The 14,101-nt window shown below is 46.8% G+C and overlaps 1 protein-coding gene across 2 annotated transcripts in view; it reads left to right on the top strand.

The window, feature by feature from the left end:
* The window catches only part of Traf5 (TNF receptor associated factor 5), a 46,079-nt gene that overhangs the window by 29,632 nt on the left and 2,346 nt on the right, over positions 1 to 14,101 (top strand). For both annotated transcript variants that reach the window (XM_029539245.1, XM_021198670.1), the window contains exons 5-10: positions 1,063 to 1,227; positions 2,218 to 2,295; positions 2,822 to 2,896; positions 6,268 to 6,360; positions 11,391 to 11,531; positions 13,310 to 13,478. In XM_029539245.1, the coding sequence (XP_029395105.1) occupies positions 1,063 to 1,227; positions 2,218 to 2,295; positions 2,822 to 2,896; positions 6,268 to 6,360; positions 11,391 to 11,531; positions 13,310 to 13,478 (721 nt within the window). The remainder of the gene's footprint in view (positions 1 to 1,062; positions 1,228 to 2,217; positions 2,296 to 2,821; positions 2,897 to 6,267; positions 6,361 to 11,390; positions 11,532 to 13,309; positions 13,479 to 14,101) is intronic.

The following is a 14,101-nucleotide window of genomic DNA, read 5'->3' as shown; positions in this document are numbered from 1 at the left end:
ACAGACACAGACACAGACACAGACATAGATAGTCTCACTATGTAGCTCTGACTGACCTAGGACTCAATATGGAGACTGGCCTGGCCTCGAATTAGAGATTCACCTGCCTTTGCCTCCTGAGTGCTATGGTTAAAGGTGTGCTCCACCACCTTTGCCACTTAAACAAAAGAGTCAGATAGTCACTGGCTTGGGTTTTGCAGGCTCTGTGTGGCTCCCATTTCCTCCTCCCTCACCCTTCAGAACAAACCAGCCCTAGCAGTATGTGAACAAAAATCGGCTCAGAAAAAGAGGTGGCTTCGGATAAACACTGTGCCACATCTGGCCACACATCTGGCCAGTGGGCTTTAGTGGGCCAGCTGTGTGGCGCTGTGGTGCCAAGAGACAGGTTCTCGGTACCTCAGTGCATCATAATGATTTGGAGAGGTGAGGTGTTTTCTGTGCCTTGCCCGTGACAAGCCCTGAATGAATACTGTCAATGATTAAGAGCATCCCAGATTGTATAATTGAACAAAACCCGACTGCCCTCCTCCTGCCCAGGAACCTGCCTTCCGTCTTCTCTTCCCCAAAATGTGTCTGTCTCCCTCATCATTACAGTCTGTTCTCCCTTCTGTGGAGTCAGCATGCTTCCTCCCTTCCTCCCTCCCTCCCTCCCTCCCATTTTGCCTCTGCTGTAAAGAGACTAATAAGAGGTACTGAAAGTAAGGATGGAAAAAAAAACAAAAGGAACAGAAATGCCCAGAGAGGCTCAGTGCCATGCTGACTGGCAGGGCTGGGGAGAGCATGCATGACCTGCCACCTTCAAACAGGAGCAGAGCCACTGGATTCTCTAAACATACTTCAACCCTCTCGCCTGCCCACCCTACTCAATTTTTACGGTCTCTAATTCCCAATAAGCCAGACTGACTTTCATAGTACCAGCCGAGCAGCCTGTCTGCCCTGGTCCTCACAAGAGGCATTGGGTCTCTCTGACAGCTGGAGAGAGGCTGGCCCACGTGGCACTTAACTCTCTGCCCAGCCTGCTCACACTGGCCCCCACCTCTGAGGCCTCCATCATTGTCACAGGACCACCTTCAGCACTGTTCCTTCCAAGCCGTGCCCTGCCCTAATGAGAGCTGCCGGGAAGTCATGCTCCGGAAAGATGTGAAAGAGCACCTGAGTGCATACTGCCGGTTCCGAGAGGAGAAGTGCATTTACTGCAAGAGGGACATAGTGGTGACCGACCTGCAGGTGAGAGCAGGCACTGTGGGTAGCCATACAGCTCAGATGGAGCCCATAAGGGCACTCTTTGCTTATTTTTACTGAATTTGAACTAAAGAAAGGGTTTATCTGGATGGGGATGTGGCTCAATTATTTGAGTGTCTGTCTAGCATGCAGAAAGCCCTGTGTTTGAACCTGAGCACAGCATAAACCAGGCATGGTGGCTCACACCAGCATCCCAGCACTTGGAGATGGCTCACACCCTCATCCCAGCACTTGAAGACACTTGGAGGACAAGTAGTTCACCCTTGCCTTCTTAGCACTAAGGCAAGTCCGAGATACATGAGACTCTATCTTTAGAAAGAAGTGGCCTGTATCATATGGGACTGTAGCTGTAGCTCATTTGGTAACATGCTCGCCTGACATTTGCAAGGCCATAGGTTTGACCCCCACCACACAAACCAGGTGATGCATACCTATTCTCTCAGAGCCTGAAAAGTGGAGACAGATCTGAAGTTCAAAGGTAGTCCATCCGTGCCTGCATAGACAGGTGGCTCTCACCTAGGGAAGAGAGAGGGGGCAGTTTGAGATTCTGCAACGAGCTCTAAGCCTTTTTCCTGGTGGGGCTCTATTCCTTTATCATTGGTGAAAATAGCACTGTGGCCTCGGTAAGCTTGGGAGGTGAGATGCAAGGTCTGGGTCCCATGGAGGTGATGATAATGGCTTCTCTAGATTGTTATCTGGCTGGAGAGGCAAGATCAGCATGGGACCACTGTTGCTTTTACATGTGCAGAGGAGCCTCGCTGGTAGATCCCCAGGTTGCCTGCTTGAGCTCCAAGCCATCTGATTTAGTTGAATTCATTTACATCAAGAAATCAGACACCGCTAATCTCTTTTTGGAACTGAGCTGTAGCTTCTTATAGAGAGCAAGCCCTGTGACATGTCTCTCCAGAGAAACGTGTATGAATACCCTGAAGCAAGCGATCTTGACTTTGTTTCCCACCCACTTGTTTGTTTCAGGATCATGAGGAAAACTCGTGTCCTGCGTTCCCAGTGTCTTGTCCCAACAGGTGTGTGCAGACTATTCCAAGAGCTGGGGTGAGTAAACTCTCCCTGGAAAGTTCAGGGCAAGTGTTAGACTCCTAACTTAAGGGTTTGATGAGAACCATAGATAGCCAAAGGCCTGGGGAGTACACGATCCTGGTGATGCCTGCCCCCTCTGCCTTCTGGGCCATCCCTTGCACGATCCTGGTGATGCCTGCCCATCTGCCTTCTGGGCCATCCCTTGCACGATCCTGGTGATGCCTGCCCCTCTGCCTTCTGGGCCATCCCTTGCACGATCCTGGTGATGCCTGCCCCTCTGCCTTCTGGGCCATCCCTAGCAAGATCCTGGTGATGCCTGCCCATCTGCCTTCTGGGCCATCCCTTGCAAGACCCTGGTGATGCCTGCCCCTCTGCCCTGAGTGGTCCCTTGTACACCCTTTTGTTTTCATCCCAGCTCTCTGCCTCACCAGGGTCTCTCCTTCTGTCCCTCACTTCCTTCCAAGTCACTCTTGGTTCCCTGATTCTACCAAGTGGTTGAAGAATCCATGTGTTTCCACAGTACAGGCTGTCCATTTTGCAGGTGAATGAACACCTTACTGTATGTCCTGAGGCTGAGCAAGACTGTCCCTTTAAGCACTATGGCTGCACTATCAAGGTAAGCTGTGGGCTGCCTTCATCTCTGCCTCTACAGCTCACTGGTGAGTTGATTTTACTCCTTAACTCTCTTCAGGATATGGAAGGGTAGACAGACACCAGAACACTAAGGCTACAATGGTGTTGGGGCTCGCCAGAGAAACAGAACTTCTACATACATACATTTTTGCATATGTAGGTATTATGTTCATATATATGCTCACATAGATGCATGGAGAGACTCATTCTGCCATTGTGGAGTTTATATGTACCACATCCGTAAGCCAGCCCAGCATTCTGGACACTTCAGACTTTTCACCAGAGACTATGAAAGCTAGAAGATCCTGGGCAAATGTCATACAGGCCCTAAGAAAACACAAATGCCAACCCAGGCTACTATACCCATCAAAACTCTCAATTACCATAGACAGAGAAAACAAGATATTCCATGACAAAACCAAATTTACACAATATCTTTCCATAAATCTAGCCCTACAAAGGATAATAGATGGAAAATGCCAACACAAGGGAAACTACGCCCTAGAAAGAGCAAGAAAGTAATTTTTCAACAAACCCAAAAGAAGAGAGCCACACAAGCATAATTCCATCTCCAACAACAAAAATAACAGGAAGCAACAATCACTGTTCCTTAATATCTCTTAACATCAATGGACTCAATTCCCCCAAAAGACATAGACTAACAGACTGGATATGTAAACAGGACCCAGCATTTTGCTGCATGCAGGAAACCCACCTCAGTGACAAAGGCAGATACTCAATGATAACTTGGTCAAGGAAGAAATAAAGAAAGAAATTAAAGACTTTTTAGAATTTAATGAAAATGAAGACACATCATACCAAAACTTATGGGATACAATGAAAGCAATGGTAAGAGGAGAACTCATAGCTCTCAGTGCTCTCTAGAGAGAGCATACACTAGCAGCCTGACAGCGCACCTGAAAGCTCTAGAACAAAAAGAAGCAAATACACCCAAGAGGAGTAGAAGGCAGGAAATAATCAAACTCGGGGCTGGAACCAACCAAATAGAAACAAAAGAACTATACAAAGAATCAACAAAAACAGGAGCTGGTTCTTTGAGAAAATCAACAAGATAGATAAACCCTTAGCCAGACTAACCAGAGGGCACAGAGACAGTGTCCAAATTAATAAAATCAGAAATTAAAAGGGAGGCATAGCAATGAAATATATCTCAATATGCCTGTTCTGTTTGTTAAATATTAACAGTTGAAATATTAAAATCATGTTCTAGGGAAAAAAAGCCAGAGGCTGGGAAGGGCTGATGCCCAGCAGTGTTTTCTGGACATGACAAAGGCTGGCGCATGGTGAACTCACTGTGGCTGCCAGCACAAGACTGGGCCTGTGAATGGAGAAAGGCTTGTGAGGCCCTGCCCCTCTCTGAGGGACTGCGACAGTCAGTGGTGGCTGGGGGAACTCACTCTGCTCTCCTCATTAGTGCTAAGTTGCCCACACTCCAGTAGGTAACCTCTCACTTGTGCAGGCAACCCTACTAAACCCAGTGTGTCACAAAACAGAACACATGGACCTAGGGAACTTGCTGGGGAGAAGGTGGGGATGAGTGAAACTGTCAAAGAATAAAAAATAATATAATAAAATTAAAAGATGACAAGTATAACATAAAAAATAAAATAAATTGTGTTTTAAGATAGCTTTCAATATTTTAAAACACCTTAAAATAATTATTCAATAAGTTGTATAAAATAAATTTAAAATAGAGAGAACAAAGTTTGACCTCCATTTCAGGAGTGTTGGCAGATTCTACTCTATCAGAGAAGAAACTGAACATTATGCTGAGTGTAACTAATATAGTCTATAAGTCTAAAGTTACCCCAATTGCATTTTTAACCTAAACACATTTCTTTAGTTTTAAAAAAAAAAAAAGATTTGAACAGTTGGACTGTAGATCAGTGGTAGAGCAAGTGGGGAGCGTGCTGGTCAATCCCCAGCACCACCCCCAACACGGGTGTTAATTGGAACCTTTAAATACATTGTAACAATTGGTGGTCCTGTTAGCTGCAGAATGCCCAGGGTTTCCCTTTCTCCTAACACCGTTGCTTCCAGAGCTGAAGGCTTTACAGTCAGCCTGCACACCTCCAGCTGGACCTTGTTCTAATGTTAACCTCAGTGTCAAGACCTGTGGACGGCTAGGAAAGTCATTCTCTGGAACCTTCCTTGGAGTATCCAGCTTCAAGCCGCCAGCCCTCAACTGAAGGGAAGCTGGTGATAGATGCTTGCCTAGACACATGTGGAAATCTGGGTCTTTGCTTTTATTAGCACTAGAGTCTGTCGGCAAATAAACAGTATGACCATCAGGAGACACAGAATCATTTCTTCTCTCAAATGTGTGTAATCTTCAGAGGAGGCGTAACCATTTCTTCTCATGTGCGTGTTTCTCTAAGTGCAATAATTTGCACAGGCTGGAATGAAAAGCAGTCTGTAGACTCGCTGCAGCAGGGCAGTATAGAAATGTTTACTGGAGGGGCTGGAGAGATGGATCAGCACTTACTGTTCTTCCAGAGGTCTGGAGTTCAAATCCCTGCACGCACATGACAGCCCACAACTGTCTGTAACTCCAAGATCTGACACTCATATAGACATACATGCAAGCAAAACACCAATACACATAAAATGAAGGTGTCTTAGTTAGGGTTTTACTGCTGTGAACAGACACCATGACCAAGGCAAGTCTTATACAAAACAACATTTAATTGGGACTGGCTTGCAGGTTCAGAGGTTCAGTCCATTATCATCAAGGTGGGAGCATGGCAGTATCCAGGCAGGCATGGCACAGGCAGAGTTGAGAGTTCTACATCTTCATCCAAAGGGTGCTAGTGGAAGATTGACTTCCAGGCAACTGGGGTGAGAGTCTTAAGCCCACACCCACAGTGACACTACTATTCCAACCAGGCCACACCTCCCGATAGTGCCACTCCCTGGTCCAAGAATATATAAACCATCGCAAAAGGTAAATAAAATTTTAAAAATTTAAAGTTAAAAAAAAAAAAAAAGAATGGCCCAGGCTTAAAAGCAGTCTGCAACAAAGATGTATGTGGGAATAGCCAAGCGGTGGCCCGGTCTGTACTTCTTCCCTAGCCAAGGCAGGAAGAAAATCAGCGTGGAGAGTTTTGCTGGCAGCCTGATTGTTTGCCCTGTCAGCTTGTGTGGGCCTGGCTACTGGATAATTCGGAAGGAAAGACCAATAGAGTCCTTTTCCCTGCAGTATGTGGGAAAAGAGTGAGTATGGAAACTAAGTAGCAAGTTGCTGAGCTTCTTATAACCATGCACCTGCACACCTGTGGCCCTCCTCCTTCAGAGAGCTCAATAACTGCTCTTTGCTTTTGTTTTGTGTTGAAGGGTAAGCGGGGGAACTTGCAGGAGCATGAGCGGACAGCCCTGCAGGACCACATGCTTCTGGTTTTAGAGAAGAACTACCAACTAGAACAGCAGGTGAGTCTTGGGGCCACTTGTGAAGGGGCTGGGGGATTGCTGACACTTGGATACTCTATGTTTGGTCTGATTTAGTGCTCTCTCTGTTTCTGCAAGCTGATTAAAGGCACATGCTTATCACCTACTAGCTAGATGCACTCTTGGTATTATAGAAGCTCTGAGCTGGAAGTGCCTTGGAGTTCTGTGCATTCATCCCCTCCCCCTGCAGATGAGCTAAGATCAAAAAAGCCTCAAGTTTGTAACTTGTGAGTGGCAGAATGGATCTCAAGCTAGCTCTCTCTGTGGCTTACCATCCACCCCACAGCCTGCCCACACACACTTAGCTCCTCACCTATCACATACTAGATGTTTGCTATTTTAAAAATTAAGTCAGTCAGAGAGCATTGCACTGGTTGGCAGTCTGTTCTAAGTACTATGGAATTTTGATGTCAGTCTAAACTGCCTTGGAGAAGCTTTGTAACCTGATAAACATATGCTAACTTCATACATACTCACTCACATGGCTGTCAAGACTGTCAGCTTCCTGGAACGTTCATTCAAGACCTCCATAAGGCTGGCCTTAAGGAGCAGTTGTATGGAAGTTAATTAATTGTCTTGCAGGACCATTTTGGAAGACTTTTCAGGCCCACTGTCAGTGAAGGAGTTTAGCACTGCAGATTATTTTTGTGATGTCTGATTCCACATTACAGTGGGTGTGTGTGCTTCTCAGGGTCCCAGCCAGGAGAAAATTAGAAGTCCTGACTCAGTAGTAACTGGTCATAGTCTGCTGTCTAGGAACTGCAGGTTCTTTATAGACCCTATGGATCCATCTGTTAATTAATTAGAAGTGTATGCATTGCTAGAGACACTGAAGCCTGGAAGACACAGCCTCTCTATGAAAAAAATCACAGAAATACAAATAGATAAGTAGCCGTGCCATGCTTTCTGAAACACAATGATGCTGTGTGGAATACAGAGGCTGCAGCAAGGCACGTTGGGAAAACTGTGCAGCAAGGCACTCTGGAAAAGCTGTAGAGGCTTTTCAGGGTAGGACACCTAAGCTGTACCTTTGTTAATTTCATTTCATTAATTATGTGTGGGGGGTGTATGTTCATGAGTGCAGGCGTGGAAGGTCTGAAGAGGGTGTCAGATCCCCTGGAGTTTAGGCAGCTATGAGCTGACCAACATGGGTTGTAGAAACTGAACTCAGACCCTTTGCTAGAACAGTATGTGTTTGTAACTGTTGGGCCTCTTTCCAGCTTCCCAGGTGGATCTGAAGGGAAACAACAGTCTCCTCAGTTGAAGTGAAAACAGGGTCAGAAGGGGGGGGGGGTGCTCAGACAGGCTCGTATAGAAAATGCTGTAGGTTTAAGGAAATGGAGTATTAGGGTGCTCATACTCCCAAGTGTGAGGCAGGAGTGCCTGGAGACTGGTGTGCTGGGCCGAGACAGCAATGACCTTCTGCAAGCAAAGACCCAGACACTGGTCAGTTATTGTTTTACTTGTGTGGCTTCTGCCCTGTTTCAGAAGAGATTTAAGGATCTAAATTAGAACTAATCTTTTTCAGTGCTATGAAACACTTTGCCAGCTCCTTGTCTGGCTCTTTAAAGATGAGACCTCTGGTAATAGGGTTGCAGTGGCGTACGAGCCTGAGCCTGCAGGCTGCACACCAGCCTGGCTCTCTGCTCCCACCTCTTCCTTTGCAAATGAGGCTGTGGTGGATGGGAGTGAGCACTGGCGCTTGCAGCGCGGTGCCTGGCACACAGAAACATTTCAGTATTGAGAAGAAGCAAGATGCTGATGGTGGGAGTGCATCCCCGTGCCAGTGAGCCGCAGATAACATGGAGACATTCTGAGCTTTAAGTTTGGGAGGCAAAGAACCTGGAAATGTTAATAACTGAGATGGGCACCAAGAGAACGGGAGCAGGTTAGAGGCAAGAGTAAGAAGGACAGTCAAGTGGGCATCATGACCATTATGCATTCATTCGTCAAACACACAGCCAATGTCTGCCATGTAAGGTACCATGCTGGGTCCAGAGAATAAAGAAGTGAGGTGTAGTCTCAGCAGGTGTTCTAGTGGAGGGAAAGACAGACAACGGACAGACAACACTGAAAGCAAGCTCTAAGAGGGGTGAGAGGAGTTAGGGCCTGGGCGGGTGATGCAGCTAAGGAGATGTCCCCAGAGGCTGTTCCTTTGAGTGACTGCACCGAAAAGGTAAGTTTCTGGAGTAGGGAAGGACCCTGATGGGAGCCAGGTACTGAGCAGTCTTGATGGATACACACGGGCTAGGTAGGTGCTATACAGTTATTGGACAGGGTGTCTAAGGGTTTGTTAGATGCTGTGCGGTCTTGCTGGATGCACATGAGTTAGCTAGGTGCTGTGCAGTCTCGCTGGACAGGATGCATATGAGTTAGCTAGATGTCATATAGTCATACTGGATGCACATGAGTTAGTTAGCTAGGTGCTGTGCAGTCTTGCTGGATGCACGTGAGTTAGCTAGGTGCTGTGTAGTCTCACAGGATGCACATGAGTTAGCTAGGTGCTGTGCAGTCTCGCTGGATGCACATGAGTTAGCTAGATGTCATATAGTCATACTGGATGCACATGAGTTAGTTAGCTAGGTGCTGTGCAGTCTCGCTGGACAGGATGCACATGGGTCAGAAATGAGCGTGAAGCCACAAGGGTTTCAGATCATGTAGAGCCCCATGTGCCCTTTTTTAAAAAGCCACTGGAGACATTGAAGCAGGAGAAACAGAAGACCAGATCTGTCTGGTGGTTGTGGTGTGGAGTATGATCTGGAGGAGAACGTTTGCCACCAAGCAGATATTTTTCCAGCACCCACTGGTACCAGGCTCCATCCAGTTTCTGTGAGATCCAGACAGGTCCCAGCTCCCATGGAGGAGCCCTCCTATGTGAGGGCAGAAGGTCTCAGGGTAGGGCCAGGTGGGAAGAGTCACAGCCTAGGTAAGAACTGATGAAGACTGTGAGAGCTGAAACAGATGGGATGTGTGTGCATGTGCCTGTGTGTGTGTGTCTGGGTGTGCCAGTGTGTGAGGGTGTATTGGTGTATCTGTATGTGTGTCTCTGTGAGTGTGTGCCAGTGTGTGTGTCTATGTATCAGTGTGAATGTGTGTATGTGTGTGGGTCAATGTGTGTGAGTGTGTGTCAGTGTGTGAGTGTGTGTCTGTGTATTGGTGTGAGTGTGTGTGTGAGTGTGTGTTAGTGTGTGTGTCTATGTATGTGATAATGTGAGTATCTGCTTGTGTATTAGTGTGAATGTGTGTATGTGTATGTGTGTGTGCCTGTGTGTTAATGTATCTGCTTGTGTAAAAGTGAGAATGTGTGTAAGTGTATGTGTGTGCCTGTGTATATGTGTGTCTCTGTGTGTCAGTGTGTCGGTGTGTGACTATGTGCCAGTGTGTGAGTGTGTGTCTGTGTATTAGTGGAGTGTGTGTGTCTCTGAGTGTGCATGTGTGTCAGTATGTGAATGTGTATCTGTGTATCAGTGTGTCTCTGTGTGTGTGAGGATGTGTCAGTGTATCAACGTGACTGTGTGTATGTGTGAGTGTCAATATGTGTTTTTGTGTATCTGCCTGTGTATCAGTGTGAGTATATGTATTTGTCTGTGTATGTGTGCCTATGTATGTATCTGGGTATGTTGGTGTGTGTCAGTCAGTATGTGTGTGAGTGTGTGTCAGTGTGTATGTGCCTGTGTGTGGGTATGTGTCTGTGTATTAGTGTGAATATGTATATGTGTGTCTCTGTGTATGAGTGTGCATCAGTATGTGTGCCTATGTGTATATGTCTGTATCAATGTGTGTGTGTCAGGTGATTGTGTGCCTATATATCAGTGTGTAGGTATGTCTGTGTTTGTGTGTATGTGAGTGTGCGTGTGTATCCATGTGTATCTGTGTGTGTGTATGTGTGTGTACATGTGGCTGTGTATGAGTGTGTCAGTATGTGAGTGTGTATCTGTGTATCAGTGTGAGTGTGTGTATGAGTGTGTGTCAGTGTGAGAGTGTATGTCCTGTGTATCAGTGTGTGTGTATGTGTGTGTATGTGTCAGTATGCGTGTCAGTGTGTGTGCCTGTGTGAGTGTGTGGTATGTGGTATATAATCTATGTAGGGTGTGTTTCTATCTGTCTGTACATGTGTATATGTATGTGTATGGTACACACACCTGAAATTCCAGCACTTGGGAGGTGGAGGCAGGAGAGCTAGGCCATCCTCAGCTGTGTAGCAGCTCCAGGTCGTCCTGGGCCACACCAGACTATCAAAAACCTGAAACCAAGCGAGCACAGATGAGATGAAGCGAGGCATGGATGTAAGAGCTCCTCTGTGTATAATGTGAGTGGAAGCTGGCCAGCATTCAGGCTGAATGGGCCCTCTCTTAGGTGTGGCAGGATGGCTGAATGGGTTTGAGCACTTGCTGCATGAACACAAGGCCCTAAATTTAGATCACCCACATAGGTATGGTCCCAGGAGAGCCACCAGCCTAAACCCAGGCTCAGTGAGAGACTCTGTCTCAAGGGAAGGAGTAGAAAGCAGTGGAGGAGGCGCCAGACACGCATGCACGCACACACACACACACACACACATGTGCGCGCGCGCGCGGATTATAGAGTCTATGTTTAGCAGTGCTCACTGGGTTGGGCTACACTTGCCGACGGTTACCTGAAGGGGCTCTTTGGGGAAGGACAGAGATAGAGCAGATAAAATTCAATGAGGTCTCATGTGGCACTGATCAGTGTCCTTGCTATCTGACAACACCCTGAAAGAGAGCAGCAAGTCAGTTCAGCCACCTGACATTCCTGACTGGCTGGCCCAACACTGTGGGTGAGGAATGGAGCATTCTGTGGTTCTAGAGACCACCTGCAAACACTTTATTGAATTGCATGGGACTCTGCCTGACAACAATGGCCCCAGAAACGCACGTGTACTGTCTCCCTCTAGAAAGTCTTACCCTGTCACCTGTGTGTGTACACACTTAATGACTCTGCCCTCCCTCCTGCCCTCCCTCCTGCCCTCCCTCCTGCCCTCCCTTTGTTAGATCTCTGATTTACATCAGAGTCTGGAGCAGAAGGAAAGCAAGATCCAGCAGCTGGCAGGAACCGTGAAGAAGTTCGAAAAGGAACTTAAGCAGTTCACACAGATGTTTGGCAGAAATGGAAGTTTCCTCTCAAATGTCCAGGTAAGGGCTGGAAAAATGATGGCCCAGGGGTGGAAGTGCTGACTCACGCCACCTGCACTGTGAGTTCCAAAGGATCTGATGCTCTCTTCTGGCCTCCAGAGTCTCCTGCATACACATGGTCAATACAGTGCACTCAGGCACATACACATAAATAATTTTTAAAGGAAAAGAAGGGCTGGAGAGACAGCTCAGCAGTTAAAAGCACTTGTTGCTCCTGCAGCGGACCTGGGTTCAATTCCCAACACACATGGGGAGTCCACAACCATCCATAACTCCAGTTCCAGGGATCCAATACCCAATTTTGACCTTTGCGGGCACCAAGCATATATGAAGTTCACAGACATACATGCAGGCAAAACATTCACATCAAATAAGATGAGTGAGCCTAACTATAAATCTTCTTTAAAAAAAGAAAAAACATCCAGGTAAGACATGGCTTTTTCCATTCAAAGCTGTGATTAGCTTTTAGTGAGCACAGGGGGGTTTCTTCTTAGCTTTTAACATGGAAAACATTTCAAACGCATAGAAAAGCCGACAGACTTGAGTGATGCCAGGGGCATCTGTACAGCTCTCCCACATCCCATTCAGCACCTTGTCCCATTTGCTCTGTTTCTGGCACCCTCCTCCCTTCTGTGTGTGGCTGAGGACCACCAGAGAGTAGTACCTCATGTGTGTGGCCCTCTGCGGCTGACAGTAGCACCGTCTCATACATGAGTATATCTATACCTATGTTGGTAAATGAAACATTTATACCATACTTCCATGGTATGTGTATAAAATCATTAATTCCCTTTGGGAAGGGCATGCCTTAAACATCACTCAACAAATCCTGAATGTTAACTAACCAGAAATGAATCCCTAACGAATGAAGTTCTCTTATGACCAGATTTGTAATGAAAGATTCTAAGGCATGTAACATGGGCAATGTGTTTGAAATTTGTCTTATTCCAGAAAGTCTAGGCCATATAAGCTTCATACCTCTCCACTATACCATATACATATATGCATACATGTATGCACCTGTTCTACATGTGCTGGGCATGTATGTGTATATGTGTATGCACATATGTATATGTATGTGTTAGCATGTCTAGAAAAAAAAAGGAACCTATCATACTATTAGTTCTGACTTTTTCCTAGACAGAGAGCAACAGGAAGGAATTAAGACTAGATGGGCTAGGCTGGAGAGATGGCTCAGTGCTTAAGAGCACTGACTGCTCTTCTAGAGGTCCTGAGTTCAATTCCCAGCAACCACAGGGTGACTCACAACCATCTGTAATGGGATCTGATGCCCTCTTCTGGTGTGTCTGAAGACAGTGACAGTGTACTCACATACATACAGTAAATACATGAATTAAAAAAAAAAAAAGACTATATGGGCAAAGCAGGCAGATTAATGTCCTCCGTGTGAGAGATGCACAGAGTGTGTAGGCCCTGCCTGCTCCTGCTGGGTCTCGACCTCCTTACAGAGAGGGAACGTTCTTCTGAGGGAAAAAAGGCTAAAGCAAGAGAAGCACAGAGAGCGTGCGCATTCGTGGAGGGGGAACTTTAGACACATTGAGGAGAGCTCAGAAATTCACTAGCGGAGTCCAGCCTGGAAAAGAAGAAGTTGGTGGCTGCTGCCTCTGCCATGCCCACTGAACCCCATCTCTGGACACTGCCATTTTCATTTCATTAGTGAATTATTCTATGTGAAATGTTTGTGTTAAAATTCAGACAACGCATTACAAATCCATTGTCTCATTTCCAAGAGATATGCTCTTTTTTTGTACCGCAAGGCTCTCACCAGTCACACGGACAAGTCAGCTTGGCTGGAAGCGCAGGTGCGGCAGCTGCTACAAATAGTTAACCAGCAGCAAAGTCGACTTGATCTGAGGTCTTTGGTGGATGTGGTTGACAGTGTGAAACAGAGGATCACCCAGCTGGAAGCCAGTGACCAGAGATTAGGTACGTGTGTGGGAAGCAGTCGGGGTCCCTCTCATGACTTCCCTGTCTGTGTGCCACTGCCAGCTTTCCAGGATGCACAGTGGCTGAATCCTGTTTGTGAAGCAGCGTGAGAGTCTAGCTGCCTCAGAAAATGAGGGTCGCCACCATGTGTGTGGAGTCAGACAAGAGACTGAAATGGCCCAGGCAGTCCTAAGAGCTGGGAGTGGTAATCGTTATGAACATTGGAAAATAACAAGCTAAGGGAGAGAGGTGATGGGTGGCTTAGGATTTGGCACACTGGGGCCAGAGAGATCGCTTAGCAGGTGATTTGCTATGCAATCGAGATGACCAGTGTATCAGTGGCTTCTCTGTTGCTGTGACAAAGCACCAGGATCAAGGTAACTTATAGGAGGAAGGGTTATTTGGGCTTATGATTGCAGAGAAATAAGAATTTACCACCATCTCATAGAGAAACATGGCAGCAGGCAGGCATGGCACTGGAGCAGCCTCTGAAACCCCAAGCCCAGTGACACACCTCCTCCAACAAGACCACACCTCCTCCACAAGACCACACCTCCTCCAACAAGGCCACACCTCCTCCACAAGACCACACCTCCTCCAACAAGGCCACACCTCCTCCACAA

The sequence above is a fragment of the Mus pahari genome, chromosome 5, assembly GCF_900095145.1.
Source record: "Mus pahari chromosome 5, PAHARI_EIJ_v1.1, whole genome shotgun sequence".
NCBI classification, from domain to species: Eukaryota; Metazoa; Chordata; class Mammalia; order Rodentia; family Muridae; genus Mus; species Mus pahari.
This window is presented reverse-complemented; position numbering and strand designations above follow the sequence as displayed.